This window comes from Sinohyriopsis cumingii, unplaced genomic scaffold (genome assembly GCF_028554795.1).
Source record: "Sinohyriopsis cumingii isolate HCF-2022 unplaced genomic scaffold, ASM2855479v2 utg000646l, whole genome shotgun sequence".
NCBI lineage: Eukaryota > Metazoa > Mollusca > Bivalvia > Unionida > Unionidae > Sinohyriopsis > Sinohyriopsis cumingii.
Window position 1 is genome coordinate 2,027,286 of NW_028315921.1, and position 18,439 is coordinate 2,045,724.

Consider the following 18,439-nt stretch of genomic DNA (forward strand, 5'->3'; position numbering starts at 1 on the left):
AAAATGATTTGCTGAAACAGATGCAGCTTTTATCAATGCTTTTTATAATATTAACAAGAAAACCCAGTTCGGTAAAATAGCATTATTCCTCATCTATAGAGTCATTCTACCTTAGCAACGAATGACTCTTTTATTCGGAGAGAATTTTATATTTTAAAAATAATCTATATAACCTACTGTGAAAACCAAAATAATTTTTAAACGAATTATACGTACAGTTGAACTTTACGTACATGTCCAAACATTAAATTTGTATCCTCTTCAAACTTCAATGTGTATACGCTTCTTTAAAGTTTTGTTTTAAGAGAAAAGCTAGCAATGAAATATTCCATCGATTTTCTAAGACTGTAAAATCTAAGATTTGAACAAGAGACAGCTGGAACAAGATGGCTGTGACTTTTATTAAGCATGTCGGGAGACAGTCGGGATACATAAACAAGTTCTATGCAGTATTGACATTCCTATGTAGGGATGCTTGCTTTGTCTGCCAGGTCATATGACTAGAAAGAAGGTGGAACTGCAAAATTTTTGGCTATTCAAAAAAACAAAACTGTGTTAAGAAATTGTTTACTAAAGAACCTACTTTGACGATTGCGACCATGATCACGTTTGAATTGTTTCACATTCTTGGCCAACATACTTATGAAAGAGCAACGTCCTTTTTTAAAACAAGGTGCAACCGGACCTTACATACGATTAGGAATACGGTGCATGACAGTGAACAGAAGAACAAACCATGACGACATAAATACGCGATCCGTTACAAAATTAATTAATTTATTTATTAATTTATTAATTAATTAATTAATCAATTTATTTATTTATTTATTTATTTATTATTTAATTAATTAATTAATTAATTAATCAATCAATCAGAAAACACCATTGAGATTTCAATACAAATTGAGTTCATGAAATATATTTATTTTATCTCTGGTTTGAACCAAGCAGTTTTCGCTTGCAATAGGATCAACCATATGAACACGAAAACGCCTATTTTATAAGAAGAAATCTGACTTAAAACAGTTGCAAACAGTACCAATGGAATCCACATAGTTCTGTTTAATGTGAGCTTTTGAAGCTGAGTATATTATTATGGTAGTGAATATTGCTCTTGATAACATGAGTAATCGACGTTCATGAGTGAGTACATGACAACCAACTTCGTATGAGAAATTTACCTGTAATAGGAGCACACTTGGTAGTACAGAATTGTTATCAATACTAATAAATAACACTTTCATACAGGTTAGAGAAGTTTTTCATGCGTCCTATACGTAAATTCAAACCTGGGCCCTCAGGTAAACGGCAGCTATCGCCTTGCCTGGGGGTAAAAATCCATACACCATTGCTAGCGTGCACATATTACCAAACGACGATGCTATAAGGTTGGTGGTAGAGGCACTAATGCATAAAAGACACACCTGGATGTCGACCTATGCATTAGTTCTCGTCTAAGTACAGAGACATTCCTGCTTCCTACGACAAGTCAATGTGTCATAGGAATCCGAATTGATCTTGAACGGAATTCTCTCTCTCTCTCTCTCTCTCACACACACACACACACACACAGACACACACACGCGCGCGCACACAAGCACACACGCACACACATTTCCCGTTCTATTTTTCTCGCTTACATGCTGACATTGATAAGCCTGTCTTATCCCTTTTCTGCTTCGGAACTTGTCCTTTTCCATAATTTCATCGTTTGGCTTTCTGTCTCTAACCACTCATCGTACTTTCCTTGTCAATGATGTCACCCCTGATGATCTGAAACGAACTCGTTCATTATTCCAATCCAACGGCTGACACCATTTTTCACATAAACAGACCGAGAGATGAATTTGTGACAGGGACAAAAGACAACTATTAAAACGACAAAAATGTATTTACAATGGAAAACAAGGAATAGAAAATGAAATACAGATTTATACAATTGTGAATAGCTTATGTGACCCTACATGTTCTATCTGCATAATCGTGAGATTTCAAAAAACATCAAATTTGCCATATCACACAACTACTAGTAAGTTCTAGCAATGATTTAATTATTCACACAAACAGCAGAATAAGATTAATGTTCGAAATGAGATGGCAAATTTACTCAGTATGACAGAAATGGATAAAATCTGCCTCAGCAACAGTATTGTGAACTGTTCGTTTATAAGATACGAAGTTAACCTGTCCACGAAGTGTGTGAAGTTATTCTGCTCACCGAAGAAGCATAATGGTATCCTGTCCAAATAACATGGGTAAAGAAGATACCCTCTGCACGTATTTTCTTTTCCACATATCAAATGTTAATTTAAAACAAAATACGCAAATCAAAAATTTTATTTATTTTTAAAAGGGTGCAAATACAAAGAACAAACCTGAATATGGCATTCCTCTCAGTCTGCCGAAGAATTCCCGGATAGAACCTTCCCACGATGACAAAGGCTATGTTATAACATTGAAACGTCCACCCATCAAAACAACTGGCCTTGAACTGGGCATAATATGGTCTGTACATAGTAAGGTATCATCTGTTGATTTGGTACGCATCATTCCCCAAATAAACATATAAGGTCAGCTCAGATTCAACTGAACGCTTTAGTGCATTATTTGAATGGAAGAAAATGGAATGATTATGACTAATAACTAAATTCAACCTTAATAATTATATAAATGTTATGTATATTTATTCAATTATTTGTCTGTTAGTTTTTAAAATGTTTATTCCATTGCATGCTCTTGTAATGTAACATCATTTACTGGACTTGACCTTGTCCAAAACTGCGTTCAGTTTTGTTTGGCCTGATTGACTTTTTTTTAGTTTTAGTTTGTTTTGTTTTTTCTTTGTTGCTTTTTTTGTTACATGCTGTAGCTTCATGAAACATTGTAACTAGTTGCTGGCCTTGTTCCAAAATCAGTGACAGCTTTGGTAAGCATGTTTTATAATTATTATGTTTGTCTTTCTCAGAGTAAGAATCATTAAATTGTGTCAAGGTCATACATGTACTCTGTGACAAGTATCCTGTGCCAATTGGTAGCAAACTTCTATTTCTTCAGAAGAATGAACGTTTGACCCTCATCCGGGAATCTGTTTTGCTTCTTAATTAGTCTTATAACTAATGTTTTTGATAAAGGTTTGTCAATTGGGATTTAAATATTTGACACGTTAAGTTTGTGCTGAATTTTATTTTCTTGAAATAATTAAATTCAAGTGATTGGGGTTTTGTTTCGAAATACAAAAAACACGCTCTGAAAACATTCTTGGATAAAGACATTCATTTGAATTTATGCTGAATTCAAAACTGGAATAATATTTTCTGTGATTCAACAAGAGACTGTTGACACATCTACACTTCGAAGGATATTAAAGACGTCATTGTCCTCCATGTCCGATTTCATCGGGACTCGAACTCAGTTTCATTCAGAACTTGTTATTACTAGGACATGTGTTTTTAATTCTTGGATTATGTTTTGGATTTAATTCGTAAAACCGTAAGTTCTATTTTCTCGTTTGTCACTTTATCTTCTAGGGAAATAAATTATTTGTTAAATTTTACAAAACTTGTTTCCTTCACTCTTATATATTGCTTATTTAAAGAGCATATACTCGTAACACCAATGCACCATATCTTATCAAAACAGCATTTCACAATGGTACACTTTGGAATGACAATAAAAATGTAGAACAATCCTGAATTATCTCACACAAGAAATAGTTCATATATCAACCGCTTCGGTGGCCTAGTGGTTAAAGATTCCGCCTCGGATGCGGGAGGTTATGGGTTCGATCCCCGACCGAGTCATACCAAAGACTTAAAAAATGGTACTAACAGCTATCTCTCTTGGCGCTCAGTCCTTAGTGTTAGGACTGGTCGGCCTAGTGTCAGGATAGTGTGACTGGGTGGGACATCATGCTACATGTATGCGGCATGATGCCCCAGCGCTAGACATCACTATAAATTCTCACACTGCAGAGCGATATGACTGAAAAATTGTTAAAGCTACGTTAAAAAATCCAAATCACACACACACACACACACAGAGTATCAAACACGATTTATAGAACAAAGGGGCACAAAAATGATCATTACATATCTCTACAGCTACAAATGCAAACTTACCGCTTGGACACGGTATTATGACAAGACTTAGCGCTTTGTGTGTTTTAACAAATAACTAATCCTTCTATATTCATCGTAAGCACAACACCACGCATGAAAAACAGAACGTCAGTAGATAAAGCATGATAGCTGAAGCTGAGATCACCTGATATAGATTGCACCTTCAGTCAAATATGTGAATACGCTATACGCGTTATTATTAGCTGATTAACTCATACACATATTGTTAAGCTGTCTGCCTAATAACGAAAAGGCCAGGAAGACTCGTTCCTTATTTACCTGAAAATATCTGGCAATATATCGCAATAGCAACACGGAGCACTATATTTTGCGACTGTCTCATCAATGCATTTGATCATTTCATCGAACCATTCATTCAACCAACCATTCATTCATCTACTCATGCATGCACGCAACAATCCTATCTAACAAAGTCTCAATTGCAGCATTGGTTTGTTTTTAGTCTGATAAGAGAAGTCTCAAGTTCTGCGCATGAGTTTTGTTAAAACTTTGTGATTCGCGTTAATCAGTCCGATGTCCAATGTAGGCGCTGCTAGTCCATTACTTCTGAAATTTGATTAGAAGTAACATCAAGATTGAAGAGTCTTCCATTGTCTTTCAAGGATGAGAAATAAACACTGACATGCGACGTATATAGTCTAAGACGCGAACATATTTATAAATCAGTACTCTACGTTTGAGAAAGCAACTTGTATTGCCCATCGTTATTATTAACATTCTGACGCCATTGTTGTGATGTTACACCTGGATGTATCGCAGCACTATTCACTCTGGGAGAGATTGGACGAAAAATCACGTTAGTGACGTCTGCGATGAAATAATATAAATTCTAGGATATTTACTAGTGTCAAAACAATAATGGATATTTTTCATAGAATGGTTAAAACAAAACCTTAGCTTTTTTCACGACTTATTTGAATTATTTTTTGTCAACGCGAAAAAATATTTCCGTTATTCACCAGGAACAAGCAAATTTTCTTTCTATTTTATTCTCAAGAGTATTGACTAGCATATTTATAACAAGTTGAAGTAGCAGATGTATTGCAGTACCCCGTGCGATAATGTCAGCTGTTTACCGCTTGTGATCTACCTCGTGTTGTGTATATTGTATATTGTGGGATTTAATCCGGATATTATTACGTAAATAAGTGGCCATGCTTACTACTAGAACGAGCAAGCCACAAAACGGCTAATTAAACTCTATGTCATAATATATGATGTTTATAGGCCGCGGTGAAAAATTATTTTTCATACATTCGCTCTTTTCTCATGCCAAAACCACTGCTTATCTGACTAGAATATTATCAAATTATAATAATCGCAGTAACGGCCCATGAAAGAAAAGATAAAGTAAACGACACGTTTGGAAATCTTCAGCGATTTTCTGTTCCGTAAATCCAATATGACCTAGTAACCGTGTCCAAGAGAAAAGGAAAAAACAACATTCACCGACATATAGTTTTCTGTGTGCATTTTATAAAAGGTGCATATAATGTTCAACCTGATCCGGCCCTGAGTACCTCAAGAAAATGCTTAGACATACAAAAATTGTTCAATACTCCAACATTTCATAGGCGATCACCATTAAGTATCAGTACCCGTCAATGACTTCTTTATGAAATAGCAAATTATCTAGATATAGAATAAATATTTTACCTGGTCAAAGTAAGTCTAGATACAGCAGAGCTCATATTCTTCCTAATATATACGGAAAGTAGAGTCAGCTTTCTCCCCATTTTAACTATTTGCTCTCTACAGCTACTTCACGATGTCTTTTATTTATCTGATGTTGGTATTTTTATATTGATAAATACTGACCCCAAACTCTGTTTGGCTTCGTTGTTTTGGGGTATTCCAGATCAAACAAATGAAATTTGCACATTAAATATGCATTCACTTTGATAAGCACGTACAGGTGTGATAGGCTTTGATAAAACGTTTGTCCTGGTATATCTTATAGATTAAAGCTACAAGTGGGTTTATTTGTTTTACGTTTTTCTTTTATCGATGTCCACTTGAAATGCATTAATTGAAATCACGTTTTACGTGTTTACACTCCTACTAAGTCCTTATTGCGAATGGTCTCTTGCAGGGCTTGTTTAAACACTGATCCATTTAAGACATTTCACTTTCAGATTTTGGTACCTCAAGTCTAGAGGTTGAAGATCAGTTCGTGTTTCAGTATATAACAGCACAATCATTCGATTACTGACGATTGACGTACATTTTCAATCATGTCGGCCCCAGAGAACGATCCTAATTTCTTGATAGAGCGAGATCCAAACGAGCTTAATACACACATTAAGGTAAGTACAAATCAGCTTATGTCAAAAGCATTTATGACAAACTTATTTTTAAAAATTCGTATTTGACTGAGGAGTACAATTATGCAGTAAATGAGTGAAATTTAGTTCAGTCGGTATATATGTAATCGTATAGTACAAAGAAACGAAATGATATTTTGCTACCAGTAAATAAACACTATATGCTATTTACGCAAGAAAAAAAAAGATTTTCTTTTTATTATATACCAAACATGTATCTGAATCGAAGCTTAGAAAATTAATCTCACTCTTCAGCACACCACCTTCATCTCACTCCCTTTATTTCACCATTTTCACTCTACTTTCAATCATATTCATAGGCTAATAATATAAATAAAATTGACTTATGAGAGCGATACGATTAAGATGACCTTGTCTGTTGCAGAAAACGGTAATATTGACATTTTACATTCCAGTCCGATTAGTCAATGCATCACAGCGAATTTATCATTGTTGTCAATTTAGTAGGGACAATCAACTTCATAGAGATGCAAATTTCTTCATCAAAAAACTAATCCCCATGTCCAAAAGGTAATGCAGTTTTCATTTGTTTGTTCTAGTTCGTAAAGCACTCGTTTTTCTGCTGAAGGTAGAGAAAAACTACAGGAGGCAGACACAGTCGAGCGTCGCAAGAAATGTTCTCTTTTAACATGTGAAAATGCATGATATATTTTTCAAACATGAAAGCATAGGAATGATAAGACTATGAACATTAATTTGCACATGTGGAATATTGGTGTAGAATACTCAATTTTAATGTGTCAATTGTCAATTATAATTTTACAATTGGAATTTGTTAATTTGTTTTTATTTAGTTTTGTGTTTGTTCTTTTTTATTTGTTGTGTAGCTATAAATAGCCATCTTTTGCCACGTAAAATTTAAATTATGGAAGGCATCTGACAGAGGGCTAAACTCGCCGTAGCCACGGACCACCGAGATGTCAACGGAAACAATACAATAGTATAGATATTGATGGATTGCCAGAGCGATATTGTATTATTACATTCATTTACGGGAAAAATGTCTTAAACGGTTTAGGGACTGATATAACATTAATGTAACATATAGCGAACTTCCTTCATAACACCCATGGCTAAAATCATTGAAAAAACAAATATCCCCAACCAAACACGCACCACACGATACTTCATACCTGATCTGGACGTAATGCCGTCTCTACCTACTAAGCTCTTACGATTGTTTTGAAGATACTTTAAACCTTTTTCACCATCCATTATACACTCAGATTTCTCTTTTTATTTCCATTTCTTTATGTTGTATACAAACCAGAAGTTTTATCATATGACAATATCAGTCTTTTGTACAAGCGTTTCCGCAACAATGGAGAAAACAAAGCCCCTTGGTAAAAAGAAGGTTCTCATGATTCTTGATATATACGATTATAGCTGACTAATTAACAACGAAGTAGCACCAAGTTAATTGTATTGTACATGATGCCCTTTGCACCTTTGTGAGAGATTGCAAGTGGTCATTCAAAGCAATATAGCTTCTGCAAAACACCTTATAGTACCTTGAATATACATATTTTACTTTCACAGACTCTTGTACTTAAACAAGAAACGCGCTAGAATTAATCCATCATGGTAGTATTATGCCTAACTTCTAAGGCACAATTATTTAATAGCTTGATATAGAAACTAATCTAGCAGTGTCTAACAGCACCACTATTACATAAACGAATGCGTTCTGACCAAACACTTTTACTAATAATGGTCCGTGTGATGTGTCATACAAGTGTGATAGAATCTTCATACGTAACATATCAGTCTTGGCAGCAACGGTGCCTTGATAACATATTGATACAAATAGTAAATAAGGTACTTTAACAAATGTTTAGTAGCCAAGCCACTTAAATCGTAACATCTGTGTATGTGTTCATTCAATTCATTGAACATAGATAGACAATATGATGGCTGATTGTCTTTTTGAGCAAAAGAATAGAAGAGTACGGATGCTTTTATTTTCTTATATATATATATATATATATATATATATATAAAATGTATGTGTGTATCTGTATAGCATGTTATAATACATGCTAAGTCGGAAGATTTATATGATATTTTCTCTTGTGTTTACTCATAACATTATAAAACATGTTTTTCGTCCCAGGTCAACTTTGATGACAGCTTGGGGGAGCCTGATGGTGCCAGAAGTTTTGATTGTCTGTGGACAAACAGCTACAACTGCTTCAACTGCGGAAAAAACTGCTGCTACAAGTTCCTTACCAGCCTCTGCGGAATGTGTATCGCCCTGTGCTGGGGATGTGACTTTGCCATGACGACCTTCACCCATGTCTGGTGTCTGACGCCATTGCTGAGAGACTGTTCCATTACGGCTGGATTCCTGCAGAAGTTTTGCGGTACCATCATTAACGTGTGCCTGACACCAGTCTGCGAGGCATGTGGCATGTGCTTCAGCAAAATACAGATCACCAAACGATAACGTTAGTCAGTCGATGTGACGGAGATAAAATGTACTATTCATATGCTTAAGGAATACAAAACTCTTCATTTATATATTAAAATAATATTACTTAGAAAGACAGTTATTCATGCGCATTGTCCATGACATTTGTACCTATGGATACATAGATTTTATTTTTAACATTAGCCGCTAATATTTATTGAAACAATGTGATATGGGGTAAAGCACAATACTCATCAATTAGCAAGATATGTTGTGCGACAGTCACCAATTAGCAAGACATAATGCACAATAATCACCTATTACTGAGACATTTTTCATATTAGACAATATCCTAACGGTATAATAGATGCCCTTATGAAAGGGATGGGCTGCAATTAAGTAAGACAGAAAAGCAAAGCAAAATCGAAAAAGTAGTTTGTGACTCTTTCAAATAATTTCAGAATGTGTTTATGAGAATGTGTTCTGTATTTGACCATTTTACAGAAGTCTCCTCCACAACATGTATACAGAATAGTTTTTGTTTTGTACTTCAATTTTATTCGTATCTATCTTGTCGAGAACGTTTGCTTAATTTAGTTATGATGTATATGTTTTCTTCGCGGAAAAAAGAGCAATATATTGGTCCCAGATAGTGTGTACGTATTGGGAGAAATGACGTCGCAAACCGATCTTCCAAAATTAAACACGTGCATTTCTGCATTTGGGTTTAATTTTAAACTGTCGATAATTATTTTCTACACAGTGTATTGAAATATTGAGAAAACAAATGTTTTCTGGACAAAACTGTTATGCTTTTGGGTTTGTTTGACATTAAATTTATGTTATTTCGAAGAAGAAAAAAGTTATTGCTTTGGCTTTGTATCATGAGAGAGAGAAATTATGTGACGTCAACAATTAAATATATTAATATTAGATTCAAACAGAAATTGACCAAGTTAATCAACCAATATTGACATGCCTGAAGCTTTGAAAGATCAGTGCCCTGGTTAATACAAAAATGCACGGTCTCAATTAAAAAAAAAACATTCAGAAAAATTTATATTTGAGGACTCAAAATTGATCAGAAATTACGTACATAAGACGTCGGTTCCTAAAATCCATTTTCATTAGTTTTACAGCTATCTGAGAAACATAAGTAAATTTTAAATCAAACTGTTCTCTGATCAAATGTATAGGACGGACAATATATACATGCCTCACAAACGGAAAATTATTGATATGATGGTATAGTCTTCTAGGCTGAGTTCAATAAAAGCTTATTTTACCATGATTGCACGAATTCCAGTGAACTAAATGCGTGGTATGTACAAGAACACGTTGAAATTTCTTGACTGACTATCAAATGCCCGTGTTGAATACATAGTTTTTAATAATGATGTGACTGTAACAAGAATCTTCTCTAAATATCTATGTCTAAATGGTTACCCCCTAAAATATATATATTACACCTGCAATTCAAGATCATGATCAAGTCCATATGCAGCTGCATTGTTCTATATTTGTATTAAGCTTTTTAGGGAGTGTAATGTATATATTTCTAACAACAGTTATCAATAATTCCGATCCATATCGTTTTATTGTACTTTCTCCTCCTCAGCAACATGGAGGGCCTACTCAGGCATGGTATGGACTCACATAACCCTATCTATTAGTGCGGGGTTGTAACTATTTACACCACCGTGCCCTAAATATGCATCATTTTCAGCCTGACAGTTTGGCTAAACAACTTAGGGAATGAATGGAACATCACGAATATTGTTGATTGTATATCATTTTTGTACGTATATTCTCGTACAATATTTAACATTTGTCATCTTTGAATTATAAGTTTTACATCTTTGTATATTTCAGTTATATTTCTTACTCGTATTTAAAAATAACACGTTTTAGGCAAAAGGACAATTTAAGCACATTGATGCTTCAAAAAACTTGCATATAGTCGTGTCTTAAAACTTGATCAAAGTGTAAATTGGAACTAAAAGAGATCTATTAACGAACGAGACGTTAGAGCTTAAGAGATGTTAACGATGGACACTGCTGAGAATATGATTAATATTTAATATATGCTTTTTATATTATTCCGTGGAAATAACACGTCATGATGCCGACTCAGAGCAGCAAGATCTGTATGCTTCGCGCTCACGTGTATGCTAGCTTGTACACTCACAGTACGCTTATCACTAAACGTCGCCTGTCAATCATGCCTCCAGTTGCAATTATGCTACCTTACTTGTTGTTTGTCTTCCATGCAAAAGGTTGTTATTGCACAATAATGAGAAATAAATAAAACTAAAGGAAACAATACATAAGTACAATAACACCTAGAAAGCACACCTTTACTACACAGAAATATGACCAATATAATTAAAAATGTTTATATTGTTTTAATGTAAATAACTACATATCTACAGTTACCTATACCTTCCTACTTTTACCAACACACGCACACGCACACACACACACACACACACATATATATATATACACACACACACACACACACACACACATATATATATATATATATATATATATATATATATATATATATATATATATATATATATATATATATGTGTGTGTGTGTGTGTGTGTGTGTGTGTGTGTGTGTGTGTGTGTGTGACGTGTTCTTGCACATGTAGAAGAGGGGTGCAAGTTATTGTCAGAATGAAAGTGAATGAAAACACAGGGTTCTATAGTATTAACTTGTTTGATGATATTGTAAAATTAGACGTGCATACACCAGCCTTCTCTTTCCGACATTGACAGAGTCGAGAGGAAGATAAGAGAGTGAAAAGACAGAATTCCCTAGGTCAGTCGTGAAAATATTACAAAGTCAAAGCATATGGGTACATAATTAAAACAAAGACAAACGTTGTGTTTAATGCTGGCCACTTTCGTGACTTTGTATTGAACATGCATGATATTAATGAACCAAAAATATGCTATGTATGTACAGCATAACCTATTTGAACAAAGTCTATAGAGTAAACGTGCGAAGAAATTAAACAATGAGACATAGCGTATAATACAGAATTTTTTTGAGGCTGCAACCGCCATAAACATGGTTGTTATATACTGAGCAGACTCAACCCTAACTATGTATTTACATCAATATAACTTCGAACAAAATATATCAAGTAACGATGCTAACAAGTGAAACACTGAGACGAGTGACATTATAAACAAAACGATACTGTAGAAGCCATATAACCTTGCAAGAGATTATTTGCGGAATAAACAACAATAAACAAAAGTATCATTAACAACACGATTGCATATAACAATTATATACAGGGAGGTATGATGGGGTGGAGGTGGGAAAAAGTTCTACCAATAAAGAAAACACGTCCGCACCGCTGAAGGAAATTGGCTCAACTGACGCCAAAGTCCCTAGCAGAGAAAATCCCTCCGCGCACAGCCGGTGCGGAAGCATTTCGATTGGCTGGACAGAACTAGTGATAAAAAGCTTTAAATATATTGGCCCTTAACAGCGCGTTACACGACAAATCTGGCGGGAAATTGTAGACCCAATCACACCTCCCATAAATGTCCTTACGCGAGCGTAAATCGTTTTATGTGACGTGTTCTTGCACATGTGGAAGAGAAGAGGGGTGCAAGTTATTGTCAGAAGGAAAGTGAATGAAAACACAGGGTTCTATAGTATTAACTTGTTTGATGAGATTGTAAAATTAGATATGCAGCCTACTCTTTCCGACATTGATAGAGTCGAGAGGAAGATAAGAGAGTGGAAAAACAGAATTCCCTAGGTCAGTCGTGCAAATATTACAAAGTCAAAGTATATGGGTACATGATTAAAACAAAGACAAGTGTTGTGTTTGATGCTGGCCACTTTCGTGGCTTTGTATTGAACATAAATGATATTAGTAAACCAAAACTTTGCTATGTATTTACAGCATAACCTAACTATTTGGACAAAGTCTATAGAGTAAACGTACTAAGAAATTGAACAATGAGACATAACGTATAATACAGAATTGTTTTGAGGCTGCAACCGCCATAAACAGAAATACAGCAAATAGAGCTTGCTGCATTTCTGGCAGCCACAACAAGATGGGTGGGGCAAAGAACAAAAATGTCCAGCATCAAAGAAAACAAAAAAATCAATGTTGATCACAATTAAACTGATGAATTATGACGTGCCGGGGCAGTAGAGCACCCTCATACTCCCCGGTAATTAGGATATATCCAGCATGTATGGAGGATTGGGAAGAAACTTTAAAACAGATGCGTGTATTTCCAGAATGCGCTGTTGGTCTTCCGGAGCTGTTAGGGTACGCTCAAGGCTGTCGAAAAGGCAGGTAGACATAGATTAGTCCGGGTCGAGTGGATGTTATCTCAGCAAAGCAGGGGCGATGCCTAGGGGTCTAGGTCAGTGCAACCCACGAGACCTGAAAGATAAAGTAGCAAACACGGCTGAATGGCGATCTTAGTGTTACAACGCTGAGACCCTTTTGCCTAACCTTATGTATTTCTTAAATACATCTGATCTCCATTGGCCTAATTCCCTTATTTGGTTGTCACTGAAACCTTGTCTGGCCGCCTCAGTGGTGGCCCAAATTCTGAAATTATGTGACTTGAAATGGTTAGAGTTAAAGCCACAAAAGCAAAGTTCTACCAAAAATGAAAACACGTCCGCACCCCAGAAGGAAATTTGCTCAATTGACGCCAAAGTCCCTAGCAGAGAGAATCCCTCCGCGCACAGCCGGTGCGGAAGCATTGCGATTGGTTGGACAGAACAAGTGATTAAAAGCTTTAAATATATTGGCCCTTGACAGCGCGTTACACGACAAATCTGGCGAAACATTTTAGACCCAATCACACCTCCCATAAATGTCCTGCAAAGTGTTTGGTTTGCGAGTAACTTTACGGACCGCAAAATCGAAGTTCATATATTTAGAGAAAGAGTCCTAATGAATTTAAATGTAGTACCCTTCATCTTTGGATGTACAAGCTTAACCATCGTCTGCCATGTCCTCGAGCCTTTCTGGCATCATATATTCGTTGATCACTTCCTTTGAAAGTCAGACTTTGGTCCGTGTGGCTGATACCATGTCCATTAATTATTTACCCCGTAGTCGTTGTGTCCATCCCAAGATTCTTTTGGCTAAACGGCAATCTTTTAGATTCAGCAAGGGGTCCACAATGTCTGACACATGTTTGCGAGCCAATTTTCTAAACTCTCCATGCAGATTGTTGTAGGCCATATTATTTGCTACCCTTTCAGAATGACCTCAATTTCGTACTAGTCTACATTCACTATAATTACAAGTCTCTATTTCCAAGAAGGTAATTATTAAGCACTTTGTACTTCCAGAGAAGATTAACTTTGAATAAATAGATTCCACCCCAAATGAAATGCTGGACACATCAACAATGCAACTTAATCCGCTTAGATCTTATGGCACAAATAAATATTCCTTCAAATAAACAATATTTTATACCTCTCTACCTGACCTAGTCACAATTTTCTAAAACAAAAAAATAATACCTAATGGATAATTTTGTTCTAGAAGGTTCCAAGTGTTTACAAGATAAATCCTAGTTATAGTTAGAAGGTATGTTACTAATATAATAAAGAATATTGTAAACACAGTGTCTTTGACTCAGACCAAGATAAATATGTTTACTTCCATTAATAATGATCCTAATATTAAACTCATACTCACAGTCCCTTCAGCATTGTCAGAAAACCATAAATAGGTCAATGTGAAGATGATGGACATCTTCAGTATAAAACACACTAAGTAGATTTTCACATGCGATGACAACATTTTGCGATTGCTCAATTAAATTTATATGTAATGTGAAATGTGACTCGCTGCAGTTCCTGGATTTCGCTCTAATTAACAAAGCTCGTGAGCACCCTTGCAGAGAACGGAAACGATCTTTTTACAATCACTCGCCGAGCCGAAAAAGTTTGCCTTCCTTACCCGTGCGGAATTTATCCATACGAATACGAGAAGTCTGAGTAAACATCAGCTCATGGATGGATACGATTATGCCTCAAGAACAATTGCATCATGTATCTTTAAACAAACAACTTAATTTGAAGGATATTTATGCCACTGATGCATGTGGTAGTTTCAGTGGATTGATCAACGGAGGTAAGCATATATGTACACGTACACGAGTACAACAGCATAAGTGAAGTCGGATACTTGTTTGATGTTGACCTGGTGTACCAGACCAGCAGCGTGACACCCACAATGATTATATTTTGTCCTCGGAAGCTGCCTCACAACCCCGCTAGTGGCTGTCAACATAGAAGTGCGGAAAGATGGACTATTCCAGAAGTAAGTTACGAGAATGCAGAAGAAACATAATTATGTAGTATTTGCAGTTGGTTTGGGAAACGTATGTCACATATCCGCTGGGTGCTGAGATTTCATGAGCGCTCTTCGGTACAATCGTATATATAAAAGAATACGGATCTGTCCATTCTGTCATAACTAGCGAGTTTGAGAAAGACTTTTTCTCATGTTCATAAATTATTATGTCTTCCTCGTTGATTTTTTGTTACATGCAAAGGTCAATAGAGGCTGAACCGATTGACTGCAAACCTTATTTTCGAGGACTAATAGCATCACCGCCAAGCTATAGTTGACAGAATCAGTATACATTACTTATGTATGAGTTCTGCTACAACTTGATCAGTATGTTGACATTAGATATACAGTAAACGAATACTGACTCGTTGCTGATAACTTTCACCACTTGGACATGGCAAGACGTCACTTATGAATGAGTTTGATACCAGCGGATATCCGGTAGACCAACCTCTGCTCATTAACACTAGCAAGATAGTCACGGGGAAGTATGGGACAAACCCATGGAGGAATACATTCGACTGAGACCTAAAATGTACTCAGTGTTCGTAGCAACTTCCAGCTCCATCCGTAGCAGTCTCGCCATCAAAACTGTCAGAAGGCAAAATGAGTCCGGTATATATATATATATATATATATATATATATATATATATATATATATATATATATATATATATATATACATGGAGTGTTTTCAGCAACGTCGTCTATTTGCACACGCGACAAATCGTATTCAGTCGAAGAAACATCGCATGAGTGTGCATCGTTGCATCAAGGTAAGCTTGGAAGTAATTATTAGGGACGAAATAGGGACAATGGCCTTACCATGAAATCATAGTAATGGCCCTATAGGGACACTGGGAATTAAACATGGTGGGCCTATTTAGGGACAATGAGCATTTAATATGGGAATAGTATATGGGAATTTAACATATAGGCGGTATAGGGACAAGGGAAAGTTGGACATGAGAATGGAACAGGGTAGGTCTGTTATGGCACAATGGTTGTATAGAGACAAACACAACATAGACATATACAAGTAAACAAACAACTATACAGTATCAATTTTGGCAATATAGAATAGACATCTTTTCGAGACATATAAGTGAATCAGAATGGAGCTTTTGGGGCTTCTGTCAACACCTTCGATTTAACATACAAAACACCGCCCATGTCTTCTCTTCCTCAAACTTTGTCTGACATCCGGACCGTAGATTAAGACTCGCATCAGACAGCCTTGCCTCTACACATAGGTCCTTTGTTTCAAAATGGCCGTATCTGTGATCTTGGTAATAGCAAATGATGATCTGACACACACGAGGTAGTCCGGGTTGAACAGCATCGACGATATGAAGGTAGACGACTCCACGTTATTCCATATGTTGTGACTAGAAAAGGTGAATCGAATGATCCTATCTTATCTTGTATTAGCGTCGCTTTCGGCCATTCGGGCATACGCGACGTGTTTATGCCCACACAACGGGCTAATTAATTAATCGCAGGGGAAGGAAAAAGAGCAACATCCCCAGCTCATTTATGCACACAATGTATGCTGATTAATTTGTCTGATCCTGGAGCATTGATTCCCCACGTGACATCCATGGGCGGGAATATAAACAGGCATGCCACTCGCTGTAGTCTGTATCTACTGTTAAGGCGCTTATTGTGATAAAGAGCAGACTTATAGCGCCACCCCGGTTCCGTGCTTACACGCTCATCGGGGTACCTGTTAACTTGGACAAGTGGAAATGGACCTTGACGAAAAGTCAATCGCTGCCACCGCCACCACCCACCGTGACCAAAACAGACGCAGCCACGCTGATGACAGAGGAAAACGACGGAAAGAAGTCTTTCAAATGCCGTAAGTGTCTCCCATCCCTAGCAACATTGCAGCGTCCTTGTTGACCCCTTCACCCACACCACAACAAGAAGAATTCAAAGCTTGGGTTAAAAAGATGATGTCCACTGTTCCTTCGACAGAAGTGAAAAAGAAAGAAGGAAAGCCAGAAGTGAAAAAGAAAGCAAGAAAATAAGTCATTTATTGCCACCACCACTACCTTCGAATTCTACTCCTGTGGCACGCCGTTTCCAAACCACCTCACCCACGCCAGAGTAGCATTAGTGAACAGTGGGTGACTTATTGAAGAGAGAGTCCTGATGGAGAATTTGTTAACCAGCATTTACGACGATCCAGCCCATCCTACGGGTTAGGGAGAGGTTCAAAATTTGTATCGTGCTGCCCAAACAAGACAGAAAAGTGTCCGTGGACCTTAAGTGTAAAGATGGTTACAAGAACAAGCCACGTAAATGTGACACAAACCATTCGACGAAAAATTTCCAGAAGTCGCACCCGAGTACAGGGTATCGATCATCAAAGCAAGCCGATTTAACAGATGTCTCTAATTTGGCCACCTACAATCGTGGCTACAAATATTTGTTTTGTGTCATCGACGTCTTTTCCAAATTCACCTGGGTGGTACCTTTGACTTCTAAATCCAGCTCTGAATTAGTGCAATCCTTTACACTACTGTAGAAACAATGTGGTCATCACCCTCTCCGATGGCAAACCGACAAAGGTACCGAATATTTGAACCAATCCTTATAAAAAGAATTGAAGAAACGAGATATTCACTTTTTCACCACCGAGAAGCCCGAAACCAAAGCCAGCATCGTGGAACGTTTTCAACGCACCTTTAAAGAATGCATGTGGAAATATTTTACGCATCAACACACTCTCAAGTACATCGACGTCTTACCACGCATAGTTAAAGCTTACAATCAATCTTACCATCGGAGCATCAAATGCACTCCCGAAGAAGTGACTCTCGACAAAGAAGTGACCGTCTTTGACGGCTGTTTGGTACGTCCTCCACTGCGAAGAAAGGTGAAGTAATGACCAAAGGTTTTGACAAACGTTACTTACCCAACTGAACCACCGAATTGTGTCGTGTCACTGGACGAGTACGTGGCCGTCGTCCTCCCGTCTATAAATTGGAAGACATGAAGAGGAAGTGTTAAAATGAACTTTCTACTTGCCCGAGTTACAACGAGTGACCGAAAAAAAAAGAAGACAAGGTGTACGACATCGAAAGAATTTTCGATCGAAGAACCCGTAAAGTGGGTCAACGCCGTGTCAAACAAGTCAAATGCGTTGGAATGGATATCCTCCCAT

General features: G+C 36.7%; 1 protein-coding gene across 1 annotated transcript; it reads left to right on the top strand.

Annotated features, from left to right (window-relative positions):
* The first annotated feature begins 6,221 nt into the window (after nt 1-6,221).
* LOC149773565 (caveolin-1-like) lies at nt 6,222-10,754 on the top strand. Its single transcript, XM_089946401.1, has 2 exons — nt 6,222-6,445; nt 8,598-10,754. The coding sequence occupies exons 1-2, from the start codon at nt 6,374-6,376 to the stop codon at nt 8,928-8,930; spliced, it is 405 nt and encodes a 134-aa protein (XP_089802527.1). The 5' UTR covers nt 6,222-6,373; the 3' UTR covers nt 8,931-10,754.
* The last annotated feature ends 7,685 nt before the right edge of the window (nt 10,755-18,439 follow it).